The 21,821-nt window shown below is 35.1% G+C and overlaps 1 protein-coding gene across 1 annotated transcript in view; it reads right to left on the reverse strand.

The window, feature by feature from the left end:
- LOC6045821 (cytosolic purine 5'-nucleotidase) overlaps positions 1 to 21,087 on the reverse strand; it is a 105,108-nt gene extending 84,021 nt beyond the window's left edge. Inside the window, exons 1-2 of the mRNA XM_038254928.1 lie at positions 20,633 to 21,087; positions 11,933 to 12,143 (exon numbers count right to left, since the gene is read on the reverse strand). Of these exons, the coding sequence (XP_038110856.1) occupies positions 11,933 to 12,042 (110 nt within the window). The 5' untranslated portion in view covers positions 12,043 to 12,143; positions 20,633 to 21,087. The remainder of the gene's footprint in view (positions 1 to 11,932; positions 12,144 to 20,632) is intronic.
- Between the last annotated feature and the right edge of the window lie 734 nt (positions 21,088 to 21,821).

Raw genomic sequence — 21,821 nt, forward strand, 5'->3', positions numbered from 1 at the left:
CAGGCTTATTTTTATAGGATAATATTAATCATTTCATTCCAATAAAAATCGTTTTATATTGCTGATGAAGTAGTCGTCAATCGAAAGTAATGGCAATAATATCGTTATTGTAATCTCCGATAAAGATAATCAGCATTAAGGTTACGTTGAGATGCACTTGCAATTAATCACCTGAAATATTTTTTTTTTTTATATTGATATTTCTTTTATTTTGCCCCCTCAAGTGTTCCCTGGCATGTAACTGCATCGCACTAAGGGAAAATCAAAATGATGAGGGGCACACACACATACGACTCTTTTTATATTATACACACGCAAAACTTATTCATTCTCCCTTTCTCTCTCTCCCATACTCTGATTCACTCAATTTTGCTTCTTTTCGTCCGCGAGACTTCGTGACCGCGAATCGCGCTCCACTCAGCTGTTTGATCAAAACACAACCCAGAAACGCACCACTCCAACAACAAACTCGAAATGTTCGAAATGCTGTCAGTTTTTGTTTTTTGGAGCGTATGGAATGAACGCTGGGGGTTTTGTGTCGAGAAATCGCTGGAATCGAATGCATACCAAGGTTTACACGTATGCAAATGCGTGGAACACAAACACACCAATAAGGGCGCACCCTTGAGTTGTTTTGTAAACAAAGGCAATGACGCAGCAGTATAGTTTTTTTTCGGTTCGTTTTGGAGGGCTTGGTGCGTCACTTCAAGGAAGACTTGTTTTGATTGTGTTATTTCGAAATAAGCAGTCAATATTTTTGTTTTTTTTTGTCTCTTTTTGTCGTAAATTTTCAACTTTTAATTTGTTTAACCGATAGAAAAAAAATATACCTACACCCAAAGTTAAAGAACGAGGGGAAAGTCCTCCCGAAAATAAACGTGAGGAAAGTACTATTTTGCGTGAGTAAAGACCTCACGCGAGTTCATTCGTTCATTGACGAGTTCATCCAATTGAGTGGCTTATATGGACAAATGACCACCACTTAGTCACCGAACCATGGTAGCCTATACGGCAAAGGCACGGTTCAATAAGCCGAAGGTCTTGGGTTCGAATCTCGGTACCGGTACTTTTTTTTTGATAGATGAACTTTTTTGGAAAATGAACCCATGAGTAAAGTACTCACGGCAATTTCGGGATTTATCCTCTCCGTCCGCATACAGTAGCATTTTACTATCGAATCGTGCTCTTTATCCTCTCGTATGCCGATGCCCAGTTCTGGGTGTATATCTCAGGGGGTATAAATTAAAAACTAACTTAATCCACCTATGTGGTTGGAGCCTTCCTCACTTATTACCAACAATGGCTGATATGATGGAATTGTATAAAAATATCATTTATGTTTTAGATCCGGAATAAAAAAGTACATAAATATCATTTAAGTGGCCATACCTCGAGACAGGTTTGCCAGATCATCAATGTTTTAGACTCGTTGGAAAGGTTTTTTGATAACCTAACCAACGATGGGTTGGATGGTGGATCCGGACTTAGCTTACATGCATTTAAGTGAGATCCGGCATCCAAAAAGTACATCAATATCACTTAACGTGAAGACTTCCATCATTGTCATGATTTTTCGTTCAAAGATATAAATTTTGCGTCGCTTTCAATATTTTGACAAAATTCCTTCAACAAGTTGTTTAGAATAGTGCGCTACACATGCTAATTCCTTTTGATAACGATTATCCCATTCCTTGTAAAGTTATGGAAATCGTCATTAATCAATGATTGCCAACTATGACGTCAATGACTGTGCCACAAAATTATATAAATTTTGAAGCACAATTGACTTAGATCAAAAATTCCTTCAGTGGCTTCAAGATGGCAACAACCGGCACATGCTGATTCATTTTGGTGCTGAAATTCGTTAAATTGAATTTAATACAGAATATTTTATAGTGATGATAATTTTTCTTCGAAAATGATCAATGGCTTCACCTTAAGTGAGCATATCTCGAGACAGGGTTGCCAGATCTTCAATGTTTTGAACTTGTTGGAAAGGTTTTTTGATAACCTAACCAACAATGGGTCGGATGGTGGATCTGGACATAGTTTAAATACATTTAAGTGAGATCTGGCATCCGGACTTAGCTTACATGCATTTAAGTGAGATCCGGCATCCAAAAAGTACATCAATATCACTTAAGTGAGCATATCTCGAGACAGGGTTGCCAGATCTTCAATGTTTTGGACTCATTGGAAAGGTCTTTTGATAATCTAACCAACGATGAACCCGGGCATAGTTTACATACATTTAAGTGAGATCCGGATATATGTGAAAACACATCTTTATACATAACTTTTGAACTACTTATCGAAACTTCAATCTGTATGAAACTCGATCCATGGGACCCTAAACCAAGTCGAATGCAACAGGTTTGGGTCAAATCGGTTCAGCCAGTGCCGAGAAACATGAGCTAGTTTGTTGGTCACATACATACATACATACACACACACACATACACACACACACATACACACAGACATTTGTTCAGTTTTCGATTCTGAGTCGATATGTAGACATGAAGGTGGGTCTACGACGTTTTTACACAAAGTTCATTTTTAGAGCAGGATTATAGCCTTAACTCAGTGAGGAAGGCAAAACCAAAACAGATTAATACGGAGCGTTTTGCATCCTTCGACAAAGCTGTAGAGAATTGATTTCCTACAAGAATCTCAAATTTGAACAAAAATATGATTTATCAATTTCAGTTTTAATCAGTAAAAGTTGAATGCCCAAAAAACTTTGTTTTTAATTTCCGACTTGTTTTTCGATTTGCTTATGGGAATATGAACTTTTTGATAAAGTTTGTAAAAAAAACTAGAATATTTCCCTTTTTAACTTTGTTGTACGTTGTACGGGTTGCTCAATCACCGATTTTATGAGAGTTGAAATCTGTTTAAAAGATCTCAAGTTTAAAACGACAAAATTCACTCTCAGCTTGCACCTCTAGTACCGACCACCATATAGTTATTTCACGAAAAAACAGCTTAATTACCATCGACAGACATGTGCGGTTTCAGTTTCGATTAGCCCGACCAACTATTCCATTTTCGTTTGTTTTCCATTGGAATTTTACGTGGAGCGTGGAGGTTCATCGTTTCGATTCCAATTTGTGTTGCCGGTATAAATTCGAGATAATCTCATCTATTTTGTACGCCACATGATGCGCTCCGTAGAGGGACGTTCCGATTTTCCTACTTCCGGACAGGTACGGGGAGTACCCTGCTGGTTTGACAACGGGAGTTTGCTGTCAAGCAAAGTAAATTTAGTACTTGTTATGTTACAGACATGACCATTGTGACAAAAACAAAGTTTGACACCTCAAAATGTCAAAAGAAGCATAAGTCTCTCGAAAAAAAGGGTTAAAATTCCAGATGTCAAACCATCGAACTGATACCGTATCGACAGCAACAGCTGCGCTGGAAGATGACGGTCTGATTGCAGTCTGGTGCAGTTGGAATTGCATGGATTGCAATGTGAACTCTTGTTTTTATGCAAACTTGTTACGCGCTACGTGATTGGGAAATCTGATAGCACATTCCCATCGCGTTGACTACTTATTGTGTTTATTTTTCGAGTCGAAGGATTATCACTCATAAACACTTTGCCGATGTTGTTGTGCAAACGGCGAACCTCCGTTGGAGCCAGTAGTTGCACTACTTGCACTGATAAGAGTGCCCTGTTGACAGTGAAATGGGTCTTATTGATGTTCGCGTTATCAGGACTGGTGAGCATCGTCTGAGACCCATAGAGTGGAAAAACAAATTAGGTGTCTATGCCTTCATTTCAAGCGGAATCTTGAACAAAACAAAAATTCCACTGAAACAGCCCAAAACCCGTCAAACCGGTCTCGCTGACGAGCCCCCAAAATATTCCACGCTGCATTGTCTAGAGGCCCAGGTCACGTAACGTTCGTCATTGCCAGCAAGCTAGCAGTGGTCATCGAACATCGAAAAGAGTGCAACAGCTGAACTGACAGCATCATTTCCTAGACCATGGTGTTCGCTGTACAGCTCAGCTACTGCACACGTTGGGCAAGTTTTATCGATACGGTTTGGTAACGGCTTGAGTCTTCCCACATATGCATAAAAAGTGCCTGTACTCAAGTTGACCTTTCGAGTACGGCAACAAAGCAACATTTTATTTCTGGGTAATCGTCAAAGAATCAAAATCTCTCTACCATTTTCAAAAATCACCTCACAATCTACCCTAAATCTTTCACGTTTTGATTGAGAATCGCTGTAGCTGATAACAGTCCCTGGGAAGGCGAAAGCAAACAGCCATAAACTATCGTGCGCCGTCGTCGTAATGCAGCTCGGGTTCATTACTTTGCTGTTGTTGCTGATGCTGTTGCTGTTTTTGCGTACGGCTCACGACTGGGATGGGTTTGTGTGTTTTGCTAAACACTCTATCGCTGCTCCTCGTGATGTAAATAAAGTGAGTGCCGGGAGCTGATCTTCTGCCTGATGTCGCTCGTAGACTGGATTTATGGCTCAGTGAGAAAGATGAGGATGTTTGGTGGTGATTGAAGATATTTCAGTGAACGGCTTTTGATTTAATGTCAAGTTGGTTCGATTTGGAATAATAAGTTTGGTAATATTTTTATAAAAGTGTATTTGCTGAGGTAAACTAAATTCAATAGTACTCAATTATATTTTAAAGCTAATGATTTGTACAATCTTTAGCTTTGTACAATCTAAGTTATACAAATAATTCGAATGCACTGCTGGTCTTATCGATATTAAATTTAAATGGGCAGTTCTCTCAGATTTCGGTCATTCGATTTTTTTTTGTATTTTTTAATCCTACTGAAACTTTTTTGGTACCTTCGGTATGCCCAAAGAAGCCATTTTGCATCATTACTTTGTCCATATAATTTTCCATACAAATTTGGCAGCTGTCTATACAAAAATGGTACATGAAAATTCAAAAATCTGTATTTTTTGAAGGAATTTTTTGATCGATTTGGTGTCTACGGCAAAGTTGTAGATATGGATATAAACTACACTGAAAAGAATGATACACGGTAAAAAAATTGGTGATTTTTTTTAACTTTTAGTCACTAAAACTTGATTTGCAAAAAAACACTTTTATTTTTTGATTTGTTTTAGACGACATAAAATGCCAACTTTTCAGAAATTTCCAGGTTGTGCAAAAAATCTTTGAGCGAGTTATAAATTTTTTAATCAATACTAATTTTTTCAAAAAATCGAAATTTTGGTCGCAAAAATTTTTCAACTTAATTTTTCGATGTAAAATCAAATTAGCAATCAAAAGGTACTTTAGTGAAATTTTGATAAAGTGCACCGTTTTCAATTAAACCCATTTTTAGGTGACTTTTCTGAAAAACTTCGAAGTTTTTCATTTTTTTAAATTAGTGCACATGTTTGTCCAGCTTTGAAAAAAATATGTTTGAAAAGCTGAAAAAAATCTCTATATTTTGCACTTTTGAACTTTGTTGATACGACCCTTAGTTGCTGAGATATTGCCATGCAAAAGTTTAAAAACAGGAAAATTGACGTTTTCTAAGTCCCACCCAAACAACACACCATTTTCTAATGTCGATATCTCAACAACTAATGGTCCGATTTTCAATGTTGAAATATGAAACATTCGTGAAATTTTCCGATCTTTTCGAAAACAATATTTTCAATTTTTTAAACCAAGACTAACATTTTAAAAGGGCCAAACATTCAATATAACGCCCTTTTAAAAGCAACTAAGGGTCGTATCAACAAAGTTCAAATATGCAAAATATAGAGAATTTTCTCAGCTTTTCAAAAATATTTTTTTCAAAGGTGAGCAAACATGTGCACTAATTTAAAAAAAATAATGAAAAACTGCGACTATTTTCAAAAAAGTCACCTAAAAATGGATTTAACTTGAAAACGGTGCACTTTATCAAAATTTCACTAAAGTACTTTTTGATTGCAAATTTGATTTTTGCACAACCTGGAAATTTCTGAAAAGTTGGCATTTGATGTCCTCTAAAACATATAAAAAAATTAAAATAGTGTTTTTTTGCAAATAAAATTTTAGTGACAAAAAGTTAAATAAAAAACTAACTTAATCCACCTATGTGGTTGGAGCTTTCCTCACAACAATGGCTGTACACAAGTTTCATCTATTTTTTAGATCCGGCTTCCAAAAAGTACATCGCTATCACTTAAGTGGCCATATCTCAAGACAGGGTTGCCAGATCTTCAATGTTTTGGATTCGTTGGAAAGGTTTTTTGATAACCTAACCAACGATGGGTCGGATGGTGGATCCGGACATAGTTTACATACAGTTAAGCGAGATCCAAATATATGTGAAAACACATTTTTATACATAACTTTTGAACTACTTATCGAAACTTCAATCTGTATAAAACTCGATCTATGGGACCCTAAACCAAGTCGAATGCAATAAGTTCGGGTCAAATCGGTTCAACCAGTGCCGAGAAACATGAGCTAGTTTGTTGGTCACATACATACATACACACACACATACACACACACATACACACACACATACACACAGACATTTGTTCAGTTTTCGATTCTGAGTCGATATGTATACATGAAGGTGGGTCTACGATGTTTTTATACGAAGTTCATTTTTAGAGCAGGATTATAGCCTTTCCTCAGTGAGGAAGGCAAAATCACCAAATTTTTTTACCGTGTGTAATGTAGTCCATATCCATACCTACAACTTTGCCGAAGACAACAAATCGATCAAAAAATTCCTTCAAAAGATACAGATTTTTGAATTTTCATACGAGCAATTCTCTACAAAACCGGCCGATTTCGACCATTTTTATTTTTTGTATTTTTTGATTTGGCTCAAACTTTGTGGGGGCCTTTCCTATGACCAAAGAAGCCATTTTGCATCATTAGTTTGTCCATATAAATTTCCATACAAATTTGGCAGCTGTTCATACAAAAATGGTACGTAAATATTCGAAAATCTGTAACTTTTGAAGGAATTTTTGATCAATTTGGTGTCTTCGGCAAAGTTGTAGGTATTGTTGAGGACTATTTAGAAAAAATAGGTACACGGAAAAAAAAATTTCCCGATTTTTTTATTAACTTTTTTTTCACAAAAACTCAAATTCCCAAAATACGTATTTTTTGATTTTCGAGATTTTTTGATATGTTTTAGGGGACAAAAATCCGCAACTTTTGAGCTATAGAGAAACATGGTCAAAAAATCTGCCGCCGAGCTATGATTTTTTGAAAAACTGGTGATTTTTGGAAAAAATCGAAATTTCATACATAAAATTTTTTTGACCTCATTTTTTAATGCAAAATTGAATTTGCAATCGAAAAGTACTTTACAGATTTTTTGATAAAGGGCTCCGTTTTCAAGATATAGCCACCGAAAGTTTGATTTTAGCGAAATATTTGCAGTTTTTCAATTTTTAAAAATAGTGACCATGAGTGACCATTTCTAAAAATATTTTTTTTGAAAAGTTCAGAAAATTTGCTATAAAATTGTCTAAAAGACATTGAAGATTGGACCTCTGGTTGCTGAGATACAGCGGCTTAAAGAAAAAGAAACACGAAAATTGAAGTTTTCTAAGTCTCACCCAAACAGCCCACCATTTTCTAATGACGATATCTCAGCAATTAATGGTCCGATTTTCAATGTTAATACATGAAACATTTGTGAAATTTTCCGATCTCTTCGAAAAAAATATTTTGAAAAAAATTAAATCAAGACTAACATTTTAAAAGGGCTAAACTTTGAATATTATGCCCATTAAAAATGCTAGTATTGATTTACAAATTTTCAAAATATTTTTTTCGAAAAGATCGGAAAATTTCACGAATGTTTCATGTATTAACATTGAAAATCGGACCATTAATTGCTGAGATATCGTCATTAGAAAATGGTGGGCTGTTTGGGTGAGACTTAGAAAACTTCAATTTTCGTGTTTCTTTTTCTTTAAGCCGCTGTATCTGTAAAGTACTTTTCGATTGCAAATTCAATTTTGCATAAAAAATGAGGTCAAAAAATTTTATGTATGAAATTTTGATTTTTTCCAAAAATCACCAGTTTTTCAAAAAATCATAACTCAGCGGCAGATTTTTTGACCATGTTTCTCTATAGCTCAAAAGATGCGGATTTTTGTCCCCTAAAACATATCAAAAATCTCGAAAATCAAAAATACGTATTTTGGGAATTTGAGTTTTTGTGAAAAAAGTTAATAAAAAATCGGGAAATTTTTTTCCGTGTACCTATTTTTTCTAAATAGTCCTTAACAATACCTACAACTTTGCCGAAGACACCAAATTGATCAAAAAATTCCTTCAAAAGTTACAGATTTTCGAATATATACGTACCATTTTTGTATGAACAGCTGCCAAATTTGTATGGAAATTTATATGAACAAACTAATGATGCAAAATGGCTTCTTTGGTCATAGGGAAGGCCCCCACAAAGCTTGAGCCAAATCAAAAAATACAAATAAAATCCATTTCCGGTTTTGGTAGAGAATTGCTCATACATTATTTTTGTAAGGCCAGCTGCGAGTGCATAATTGGCAAAGGGAGCGCGTGGCCATAAAAAAATATTTGGAGTGAAAAGTGATTTTTTTTTGTGTGTGCCTTTTGTTTCGCATTTTTGTCGTGAATTGTGATATAGTTTTCGATAAAAATGATCCGGGTTCGTTAGGTTTATCGCGTAACAAAATTATTTTGATTCATCAAGAACGTCGTGTGGTGCGCGAGTCTTTTTTGTGTTGAAAAGACCTTCCCATAGCTCCGTAGCTCGGAGGGCTCGACGTAGGTTGTTTGTGTGTTAAGCCTTCTCCATAGCATCATAGCTCGAGAGGCAACGAAAATCAATACCTTATCTAGCTAACAGAAAGAAGATCGGAAGGCACTTGATGATTGAGTTCGTCGCGTCTATTCTGTAACAAATTCATGAACTAAATGATTATATAATTAAAAATTAGACTACGCTATCGTTTAACACCTCATTCTATAAATAAGCACTATTCGGCTTTATCTTTCCACAGCCGGCTATCTAAGATTAAACCATTTCCTTTAAAATTTAACAACAGTTAAACGGGACATGTCTCATCCGCAGCAACCGATTGTTTGCCTTGAGAATAAAATATAATACCTTTCAACAAACACTATGATTTTGGGTCGCATCATCATCTTCTATGATGAATCCTGACCAAACACCCTATCCTACTAACCAATTTTCAGGTTCCTGGCGCTTGTGGGGTGTAAGCACAGAGTAAATCAGCTGCCCTAGTAGCAACCTGCGCTAACTAACATTCCCGTCCCTTAAAATCGAGATCTACAAACTGACATGGCGGGCGCCGTTGGTGGCCAATGACTGTTACCTATTCGCAACTGATCTTGTTCTGGAAATCATGGTGTTTTATCTTTTCAGCGCATTCATACATGCTGTTGATAAGGGAAATACCACTTGATAGTCGAAGCCTATGATCAGTAGTGCTGAAAGGATATTACGGTTCTGTTCAGCAACGGAGAAGGACAACCATGGGTGGTCTCTCATGCTCATGCTCATTATTTTTGTAAGGCCAGCTGCCAAATTTGTATGGAAAAATATATGGACAAAGTAATGATGCAAAATGGCTTCTTTGGGCATAACGAAGGCACCAAAAAAGTTTAAGTCCGATTAAAAAATACAAAAATTAAAATTTGAGAAAAATACCGATTTCGTAGAAAATCGGCATATACGAAAAAAATCTCATCAAAAAAATAACACAACATAGATGTGATATAATAGTTCACGATTTTGCTTCATTTCAATTATATTTGTGAAATTATGATTGTCTTCATCCGCAAAACTTTCAATCACTTTTGATCCTTGCACTGTGTGTTTATGAAAAAATGAGTTTTTTTTTTAATTTATCAACTCAGGCTTGTGTCGTAGCGAGTTGATGTCTCCTAAACATTTGTAGAGCTTATTGAAACACACATTTATCTTCCAAGAGAGCGAAAATCGGACCTTTTAAACGAAAGTTATAGCCAAATTACGACGAAAAGGACGCCATTTTGAAATCTGAATTACTCGAAAAGGTGGTGGAGTCTGACCTCGCTCTTAGAAGCATCTGAAAGTACACATTTTAGAGTACATTTACTGAAAATATCTTGGAGGTCTTTTTTGTTTAACTTATTAAATCTCAATTTGAAAATGAGCATTTTCAAATCGTTTTTGCCCATAACTCTTGATAGAATTGACCAAAATTCATTTTTCAAGAATAAAAATGTTAATTTTGACAAGCTCTACAATTTTCTAGAGGAGCCCAAAAATGTACAAAATGATCTGGTGGTTATAAAAGAAACAAGTTTTGGCTGAAATATTTCAGGAATTAACAAAATAATTAAATTCATTCCTGAAATATTTCAGCCAAAACTTGTTTCTTCTTAAACATTTTAATTCTTGAAAAATGTTATGGGCAAAAAACGATTGAAAAATGCTCATTTTCAAATTGAGATTAAATGAGTTGAACAAAAACGACGTTTTGACAGCTGGAAAACAAGCGAGCACTTTGATCATTTTTTAGGAAATTTAATTTTTTCCAAGGCAGTTTGGCAAGTCGCAATAGTGCGATCGATAGCAATAATTTAGTGCAAAGTCCAAGTTAGTGGGAATTGCGCAACATTCAACCGCAAACTTAAACTAATTGAGGTATTTTCGTGTCCTATGGAAGGAAAATGCGTAATTTATTATCAATTTTTTTTTTTCCTCATTTGGTCCACAAGGTTATACGAGCTTCAAAATTGGCAGCCCTGCTTTAATAAGGAATCGGTGCCGAGCAAACCCAGAGTACCTCCAAAGTGTCTGATTTTATTTTTTTAAAGGCAGTTGACTACTCAAATTAGCTTAGGGTCGCTGATTTCCAATATGATCATTTAAATGCCTCTTAATTTTTATTGGCAGTCTTTTTGGAATCTCAATTCAAAACTGTAGACTGTGCAAATAAAACGGGAGTTTAAATCGAATTGCGAAATACGGAAGTGAAAATAGTTTAACGTATCGATTGTGGATTTTTCCACCTCGATTAATCCAGTGTCCATAAAATTTTAAATTTTTATTGGTCAATAATTAAATTACCACTGAAGGTGCACCGGAAATGGAGCGGCTAGATAATCGACAGGATTTTATCGACATTATTTTGTGTAACGAGGTGGATGTAATTGGATTCCAGATAATTTACACTTTATTTAAGCCTGAATTGTTTGCCAGCGTGAATCAAAAACAATCGATATCTAAATGTAAACACAGCATTCATTTCATCTGAGCGGTCATCAAAACGCAAAGACCTGTATCGATCCTTGTTCGTGGCCCTTTACGTCACTCGCTAATCACGATTTAAGCGCGTTATTTATAGAAAGTGAAACCGACGTAAATTGAAATAAAATTGTTTTTTTCAACGAAAAATAAATCTGCAGACGACATCCCAAGAATCCGGAAACAAAGTGAAAACGCACCTCCCATCCTGAACAAACCAGCAAAAAAAAAAGAAGCATAAAAGGTACGCACTTATTTCAATTTAAAATCAGCGAAATCTCACCGCAAGCCTACGTGGAAACTTCCTACCGGGAAGGAACTTTTTCCCATTACGCTCCCGCGCGCCAAACGGATCCGGCCGGAGAGATTTTAACTTTCACGCCTACGTCAAACATTCCGAACAGGAATAAAACAAAAATGTCAAAAAAAAAGTTATAACAAATGGCGATGGGATCGGAAGATAGCAGGTTGACCCAAAAAATCCGCTGGGAGTTTCTGTTCCTTTGAACCTAAAGACCTCAACAAAGGAGTCGAAATCCTTCAATTTTCAAAACCTGCTTGCCATTCTATACGCAGTTCTCCTTCACCATTTCATTTCCTATTTCAGAGCTCCCAAAAAAAAAAAAAAAAAGAACAAATATTTGACCTTCGATACCCCAAGAATCTCTCACCTGTGCTCGGCCTTTCGGTAGTACTTTTTCACGTACGAATCCCCGAACGGGTTGTTTCCCTCGCCGGAGGCCGTCTGCGGGGACGGAAGCTCCATGCCGTCGTAGTACATGACCGAGCTGCTCGGGGGCGATCGAACCGATTGATGGGTCGAGCTGGTGATTCGACGGGTCGAATCAATGAATTTGCGCGACGAGATTGATGATTGTTGTGCTGAAATAGAGGAAGGAGAAAGAGTGGGTGGAGAAATTGAGAATATTAGCATGTTGAGATTGGGCAGGCAACTGGGTGGGACGATCTGTAACTTGATAAAGAATTCATTATGAATTATTTTTCCAATATTTATTTATTTAATTTTGATACAAAATCAACATGATTCAGATTTTGTTTTTGTTTAACACAAAATTGATAATCATATCAAAAAGATCGTGTTATTTTGTCGTTGGTCGCTTTTGACATTCGGAAAAAATAACCTAAATGACATCAACAAATCAAGTGCATCAACAAACGAAGTAATTTTTTTAGCATAATTTGAAGACTTCAGATTTGATTTGGTCATTCCATTTTTTGTATTTTTTTAATCCGGTAGGAACTTTTTTGGTGCCTTCGGTATGCCCAAAGAAGCCATTTTACATCATTAGGTTGTCCAAATAATTTTCCATACAAATTTGGCAACTGTCCATACAAAAATAATATAAGAAAATTCAAAAATCTACATCTTTTCAGAGAATTTTTGGATCGGTTTGGTTTCTTCAGCAAAGTTGTAGGTATGGATAAGGACTACACTGAAAAAAATGATACACGGAAAAACATATTTTGGAGAATTTTTATTTCGCTTTTTGTCAATACTTGACTTGAAAAAAAAATAATAACACAATTCTTATTATTTTATATTTTTTATGGGTGATCAAATCCAAACTTTTCAAAAAAAATCCAAAATGTGCAAAAAATCTTTGACCTAGTATGATTTTTTTTTAATCAATACTGATTTTGCCAAAAAATCTAAATATTGATCGCAAAAAAAAACTTCATGTTTTGATGTAAAATCGAATTGCCAATCAAAAAGTACTTAAGTGAATTATTGATATAGTGCACCGTTTTCAAGTTAAAGCCATTTTTAGGTAAGTTTTTTATTAAATAGTCGCAGTTAGGCCGTGGACCCCCCCCCCCTCTTCAAAATTATTTTTCAATCAATTTTTTTTTTGTGAAAATATAATAAGATGTTACAAAAAGACTCACGACAAATGCAGGATGGTGCAACTCAGCTAAAACATACAAAAATCATTTACTGAAACTGTTTTTTTGAAAAGTGTACTAAACGTCAAAATTTTGAAAAACCGAATACGAGAATCGATTCTCCAGATAATTTTACATGAAAGTTTTCATATTGACAACTTTCCTAAATCCAATCCTTGGGAAGATACTTGGAAGATACAGCGGTTTAAAAAATAAAAATGTTTGAAAAATTGCTTTTCGGTAATTTTTGACATTTTTAAAGTGACAGCCTTGATTTTTCAGTCTCGTGAATATTTTTAAAGGAAAGCTCGTTCAATTTCCCATAAGATTGTCTTAGACCACATTTTTTTGGTGATTTTTAATATCCCTTTTTGCCACTAAAACTTGATTTGCAAAAAAACATTATTTTTATTTTTTTAAATATTCTTTTATATTTTACGGGACATTGAATACCAACTTTTCAGAAATTTCCAGAATGTGCAAAATAACTGAAAACAGATTTTTTCAGTATAGTTTAGTGGATGGTAGTAACCTGGATAGTAAATTAGCTTCAATCATCAAAAAACGAGTTATTTCGTTTAAAATATTTACGAGACTGAAAAATCAAGTCTGTCATTTAGAAATGAACAAAACCCATCAAAAAGCAATTTTTTCAACATTTTTATTTTTTAAACCGCTGTAGCTTCACAAGGATTGGACTTAGGACAGTGGTCAATATGGAGACTGTTATGTAAAATTGTCTGGAGAATCGATTCCCGTATTCAGCTTTTCAAGATTTTGACGTTTAGAACACTTAAAAAACAGTTTCAGTAAATGATTTTGATATTTTTTTTAGGTGAGTTGCTCCATCCAGCATTTTTGTGAGTCTTTTTGTAACATCTTAGACTGTTTTCCAAAAAAAAAAAATGAGCGAAAAATAATAGTGGGCTCACCTTCAAATTTGACTTTTAAGCATAAAAATCGAAAAAATCTCATTAAAGTCACGTGTTTTTTTCTTTCAGTGTATTTCTTCGGGAAGCCCGTCAAATTTCCTTCAAATTTGTGTTTGGCCACTTTTTGATACGATGCAACGGCTTCGAGATACAGCTATATTTAAATTACGAAATACAAAAATATTGAAAACACTTACGCCCTTCTCAAATGATGTTATCGAGTGAAACTGACTCCTTATACACAAAAATGGCTTACATAGGCGTAGGATAACATGTCTACAAAGTTTCATTGAAATCGGAGAGGGTCCGGTACAACCGATTCCCTATTTGACATGGAATTGATCATATTTCGATTTTTTGAAAAAAATCAGTATTCGCTTCAAAAATTTAAAATCAATCAAAGATTTTTTGTACATTCTGGAAATTTCTGAAAAGTTGGTATTAAATGCCCCCTAAAATATAAAAGAATATTAAAAATTGGTGTTTTTTTGCAAATCTAGTTTTAGTGGCAAAAAGGGATATTAAAAATCACCAAAAGTTGTACATCATTTTTATCAGTGTAGTCCTTATCCATAGCTACAACTTTGCCGAAGACAGCAAATCGATTGAAAAATTCCATCAAAAGATAAAGATTTTTGAATTTTCATGCATCATTTTGCCTTCCTCACTGAGGTAAGGCTATAACCCTGCTCTTAAAATGAACTTTTTATTTAATGTTCGAAAACCCACCTTGATGTATACATATTGACTCAGAATCGAAAACTGAACAAATATCTGTGTGTATGTGTGTGGGTATGTGAATTTGTATTTGTGCACGGCGTGTTTTCTAGAAAGACATTATCAAGAAAAAATAGTCATCGCTTATTTCAAATGTGTCTTATAGGAAATTTTCTCAGCTTTCCAATGCTTCTAAGAGCGAAATTTTTGATCGGGAAATTTCTGAGATATCGCTATTTTAAGTTTTTTGGTTTTAAATTTCTTTATTATTTATTGGAAATTTCATACTAACTGTTCAGAAAAATTATGAAATGATGTGTTTCATGAGTCATTTACTCATCAAAATGTGCAAAATAAGACAAGAAACAACTTTGTAGATGGTTGCAAATCGCTAAACATTTTGAAAATGAAGTTTAAACCAATTTTTTTTTTAATATCTGGAATTTATTATGAAATTTAAACCGTAAAACAATGTAAAAATATATTTTTATTAGATTATTACATATATTTTTTGTGTGCAAATATCACGAGTCTGCTATGATTGAGCTTGTTCAACCAAAACTTTGGCAGGTTTGTGATTGTTAATAGTATTATTGAATTTTAATGAATAAATTTGATATTTTCTTAAGCAAACATTAACCAGGAACATAAATACAAATATGATTTAAAATCGAAATGTACTACATATTACTGTTGCAAGCTTCAAAAGTCATATTTTCATGAGAATAAAATAAATATAAAATTTGATAAAATGTTTACTGTTGAAAATGCACTTAAAAGTAGCAATAAAACTCGAGTATTCCAATTCAGAATGCTGAAAACACCGTCACAAACTTTTTTTTGTTTGAAAATTATTATCTATTATTTTAACAAAAAAAAAAAAACAAAAAAAAAGTCTTTCCAAACTATTTGAACAAGAATCAAGAAATAAAACATTTTTTTAAAAAAGATGAGATTAAAGATGAGAGTCTTATAAACGTCTAAAGTATTGCTTTTTCCTTGATCATTTAGTATAAAAAAAATAAATAAAAATGAAACAATCATTTCATACTAATGGAAGGTATTTTTCCTAAAGCTTGCAACAGTAGTTTGCAGTTCAATTTCGAGTATTAAACATGTTTTGTATTCATCCAACTGGTTAATGTTTAATTAAGGAAATATGTTATTTATTTATCAAAATCTTTTAATACCCTATCAATCTCAAATTGTAAAAATTTCGGTTGTATCAGCTAATTCCAAGCTGAATCAGAGTAGACCGGTGTTATTTGTACACAACAATTATGTAATAATCTATTTATTCTTGTAAAAATAATATTTTATTGCGGTTTTATGATTTTATTTTATGAATAAATCCCACATATTCAAAAATTCGGTTAAAACAAAATTTTCAAAATGTTTAGCGGTTTGCAACCTTCAACAAAGTTGTTTCTTGTATTATTTTGCACTTTTTGATGAGTAAATGACACATGAAACACATCATTTGACAAGTTTCCTAGACTGTTATTTAAAAGTTTCCAATAAATGATTAAGGATTTTAAAACAAAAAACTTAAAATATAAATATCTCAGAAATTTCCCGATGAAACACTCTTAGAAGCATTGGAAAGCTGAGAAAATTTCCTATAAGATACTTTTGAAAGTAGCGATGACTATTTTTTTTCCTTAACGTTGCCCAGAAAACACGCCGTGTGTGTATGTATGTGACCAATATTGTCACTCAGTTTTTTTTCAGCACTGGTTGAACCGATTTTGACCAAACCAGTCGCATTTGACTTGGTTCAGCGTCCCAGACGCTGCTATTGAATTGTTTGAAGTTTCGATCAATAGTTCAAAAGCTATGTACAAAAATGTGTTTCCGCATATTTTCAAAAGTTGAATAAATGGCAGGAAATCGCACCAAATATCACATGTTATACATCGTTGGTTAGGTAATCAAAAGACCTTTCAAACGAGTTCAAAACATTGAAAATCTGGCAATCCTGCCTCGAATTATGTTTACCTAAGTGTTATTTATGTACTTTTTTTTGTAGCCGGATCTCATTTAAATGTATGTAAACAATGTCCGGATCCATTATCCGACGCATCGCTGGTTAGGTAATCGAAAGACCTTACCAACGAGTCCACCCTGTCTCAAGTTTTGACCCCTAATGTGATATTTATGTACTTTGTTATTCCGAATAAAAAAAATGAAATTTGTGTCCAAACCCATCTTATTACACATTTTTGGTAAATAGTGAGGAAGGCATCAACCACATAGGTGCATTAAGTTAGTTTTTGTATGGACAGCTGCTAAATTTGTATGGAAAATTATATGAAAAAACTATTGATGAAAAATGGCTTCTTTGGGCAATGCCAATTGGCATAACAAAGGCACCAACAAAATTTTCAGCCGGGTTTAAAAAATCAAGAGAGAATTGCTATTTTACATGGAGACATTTTTGGACACTCATAATGCAAGATGGCTGTTTTGGTCTTATGGAAAACCACCACATGTACTTCAACCTTAGTTGACAAAGTTTCATTACACCGAAAAGTGATGTTCAACACATTTCTAAAGGTAAAAATTGTTTTTTTTTTCAATAAAAGATGTACCCATTCGTAGAACATTGAAAAACCGGCTATTATCCACTTTTTTTTAAATTCCAGATTCTTAAGAGAATTACACTGAAATAGTTTTAGTTTTGACTTTTCTATTGCTTTTCTGAATGGAAATGTGAATATTTGAAAATCTGTAGAAAAGAGAAGAGAAAAGATTATTTCTTGATTTTTATAAGTGATTTTTTTTATTATTATTTGGTGATAAAAAAAACAGCCCAAAATACTTTTTATGAGTTTGCAAAGCAAAGCAATCCACTTTAATAACGACCCCCGGGTCTTTTGTGGTCTCTGTTGCAAGTTTCTGCTCATTTCTAGGCGTCCGAAGGTTATGTGTGGTGAGTAGCCTGTCCCATTTTGAGGTCATGTCAAGGAATTTCAGGTGCTCACTTCTTAAATGGTAGATTATGATGTTAGAAACAATGTTTTCTTAGACAAGAAAAAATAATAAAATACTTTCTCGCACCCCCTATTCGATTTACTGAAAAAAGTCACTTTTTTGAACAAATTTTCTAAAATTGCTTGGAATCAATATAAAAACTGTTACAATCTGGTGTGTATTATACTTAAACGATAGGTTTTTTGTCTACAACTAAGATGCACTATCAATATTCGACCAAAATTTTAGTTTTTGGCTTCTCCCAGGCTGATTTAAGTCGAAAAAATCTTTTTTTAGAAATGCTCATTTAATTTAGGGTAGCCAAGCAAAACCAATGCATGCAGCTTGTAGGAAATTTCACGGCGAACATTTTTCCCTTTCAGAAAACGCAATTTTCAAAATTTCTCAAAATTCAGAAGCAAGGCCTACTAATTACACGACGTTGCAAGCATATGTCTGTAAGGTCAGGGTATCAAACTTTCAATGGACTTTAGATCTTAGTAAAAAAATGGTATTATTATCATTAGCTTCTAACAAACATGACCAATCACTTAACATTTATTTTTAGACGACAATTCAAACCATTACTCACGCGAAACAAAAAGTCTGCACAGCACTCTCCACTAATTGACAACGAATTGCTCTACAATATCTCGGTGTTCCCTCAAGACCAGGGCACCGGTGTTTGCCATCATGTCCCGGGGCTGGCTTTCTTTTGTTTTGTTTCTAGATAAGATAAGAACCACCCACCACGGAACGTTACCACCGGCACTGTGCAGTGCACTGACTTTAATTGTCACCATCCATCAAAAATCTTTCTCCTCAGATAGGTGCTTTGGGGGACGGTTGAACGGTTGCGAAGGCTCTTAGTCATTTTAATTCTTCATGTAAACTAATGTCAAAAACAAAAACAATGACTTTTATATCCCGCCGTTTGACTTGTGGGTTGGGGTCATCCCGCCAAACAAATCTTAGTAAACTTGGGGTTGCGATGGGAAAAATCATGTCAAATATTTTCGGTTTATTGTTTTGGACGGATTATTATTTTCAGATGAAGGAACTGGAAATACTAACGGTTTGATTGCGGCATTTCTGCCGAAAATTTGGCTCGAGTGTATAATGATAAATCCAACACGGCCTATCGGAAGATCATCAACGTGTTTCACCAAAACGGAACGCGTGGAACTGCACAGGGAAACGTTATCCTGTCAGCTAGGTCACCAGAACCACACAGCTGAAACACAGCCCTCGAGTCAGGAGTTTGTCCTAAAACATACGTGTTTGGCCAACGTTGGACGGGTGTCTAATATTTACAAAACACTGAAGCCTTCGAATCGGCTTTATAAACGTAAGAATGTCAACTGCCCGTGATCACGCTAAAGGTACCGAAAGGATGGCCATTACGGATTTGCTAGCTGCCGTAGATTAGTTAATTCAAGCCGAATGGAAGAAATTTCACTCAAGAAAAGAAAATTGGAATTATGCGATTCCGAATGATTATTTATGAATAAAGTTTTTTTTTATAATTACTGAAAAATCGTGAACAAAAAAAAGATGTTTTTTTATGTAAAGGATTTTATTTGTATTCCCATGATTTTTGTTGATCTAAAAGAGTTTTTCTTGTGTCTTGATGGAGCTTGACGCACTTTCACTATCAGGGTTTACTACATGGCGTTGGTCTTTATGGGACATAAATCAAATTCTTAGAAAAAACGGGAATGGACAACCAGCTCCATGTTTTCCAAAGCTAAAATTCACACAAGCTTGCCACCAGTGCCACCCTTGGCTCATCGTGAATAACGTTGATCACTTTCTTAATCTGTACCATCCCTTCCGTTCCGCTCCGCTACGTTCCGCTGGTCGCATGCCTTCGGCAGCCAAGTCCGTTTCTGAAACTGAGCAGTTCCTTCGTGTTCTGTGTTCAGGAGAGGAAATGATCCAATGATATGCCAATGCCACAATTTAAACCGAGAGGGATTTCTAGAATTTTTTCGAAGGATGTTTTCGCAAACTCTGTCCAAAACAACAAACCGAAAATATTTGACATGATTTTTCCCATCGCAACCCCAAGTTTACTAAGATTTGTTTGGCGGGATGACCCCAACCCACAAGTCAAACGGCGGGATATAAAAGTCATTGTTTATGTTTTTGACATTAGTTTACATGAAGAATAGGTCATACTACAATTTGAAAGCTTGTTTTTGTTTTCAGTTGAACTTTGACGTTTTGAAAACAACAGCATAGTTTGTTTATTTTGAATTTCGATTGATATCGTTTGTAAAGTCCTGTCAAAAGTGACAGTTCTTCTAATTTCTTGTGTTAGATTCAAACCTGAAGGTGTCAATCTATCAGGCTTCTACTGTACCTGATATTTCACGGTAATTTCCGTTCTTTGTTTTTGCACGAAGGAGAATTTCTACAATTTCGACACGCACACTTTTGTGGTGTGTTGGCTCGCGCTTGATCATGAAAATGACAGAAATAATTCCCTTTTGCTAAAATGAGAAATGGCAATCGTTTTTCATCCTCAGACGCGACGCAGCCGGTCTTCCAAAAATAGCCGCCAACACTCATAAACCTCCCGCTGCGGTAAAAGTGTTATAAAGTGTGTATAATGTGGATTGAGAGATAATTTTGAATGTTTATTAAAATTAGTTGACGTTGAAATTTAAATTATAAAATTTTGAAGAACTTTTTGTACGTTAGATTGCCAAAAATAAAAATTGAATGACAACAATAGGGTCACCTACCCTAACCTATCATTATCCTAGCAAACATGTTCTCTCCACCATCGAGTAAAAATCAATTTTCCAAAAACCACAGCAAAAACACACGCGTACAAACCTTTCTGAAGGGCGAAGTGCTGGCGACTTCCGGCCGGTTGGCTCTGGACCAAGTGGCCAAACCAACGCCGGATGACGAAATGACAGGATGACGATGAACGATGAGCAAGGTTTGCCACCGGAAGTGGAATGTTTACTCCGGCACTGGTCCCACCCCGTCACTAAGCCCGAATTTCCCAACCCAAAAACACTAAATTCACACTTTCCCCCGTCTAACTTTCACATCGAACCCGGAAAACTACCAAATTCGCACTTGTCACAAGGAAAACACTCCCGAAATGCACGCAATTACGGCCCCGAAAGTGGAAGAAATCGAATTTTTCACGACCACCGCGGCGAGAAACAACAATTTTCCAAAGCCGACTGGCGCTTTGTTTGTGTGCGTGTGTTAGGAACGGAAAATTCAATGTTGTTGGTTTTCCACCGTCGTGCGCTCCACACTCTTCAATGTGAACGGTTGTCAGCTGTCAAAATCGCTTGGAAACAACAAACGCGGTGATAACCGGTGAGAGAGCGTGAGAGAGTACGAGAGAGAGAGAGCGAAGCCGATATCTCTCCCGCGGTTTATTGCTCTTTGTGTTTTGATCGTGATAAAAATAGGGTGAGTGGTAGGTTTTGAGTTGTATAGAATAAACTCGAGCCAAACATTTCATTAGGGCACAAAAGCAAAAACCGCGATTCGAGAAAATCGCTTGCAAAAAATGGACAACTTGTTTCAATTCCTATTTAAAAAATAAGCATGACTGATGGTATTTTTACTGATGATTCGATAAAACACACCATTATCCTCAACTCTGCTTTACTGCTTCTTAATTTATGTTGATTTTCGCAATAAAACTCATAATTTTTAAAAATCTCGTTATTAGGCCCTTTTAGCTTTCCAACTGCTGTTCATAATGGGCCCTTTCTAAATGCAATTTCGAAGAGAACTAAAAGGGCACTAAAGCGCTGTCACCGGATTGTTGTTTTGAATGATGTTTATGGGCCCTTTTGTTTAGTTAGAAATAATGAGGAATTCAGTGGAAATTTTTATAATTGGTGAAGTTTTATGATCGAATGGAGCAGATAAGGTATGTGAAACATTAAAATTCTTCAAAAGTGTACTGAACAGCAGCCGCGGGCCGTATTCAATATTGTATTTCGACGAAGTTTTTTTTCTGCAGAAACCCTTGGTGAAACGTTAACCAAAC

This window comes from Culex quinquefasciatus, chromosome 1 (assembly GCF_015732765.1).
Source record: "Culex quinquefasciatus strain JHB chromosome 1, VPISU_Cqui_1.0_pri_paternal, whole genome shotgun sequence".
In the NCBI taxonomy this organism is placed as follows: Eukaryota; Metazoa; Arthropoda; class Insecta; order Diptera; family Culicidae; genus Culex; species Culex quinquefasciatus.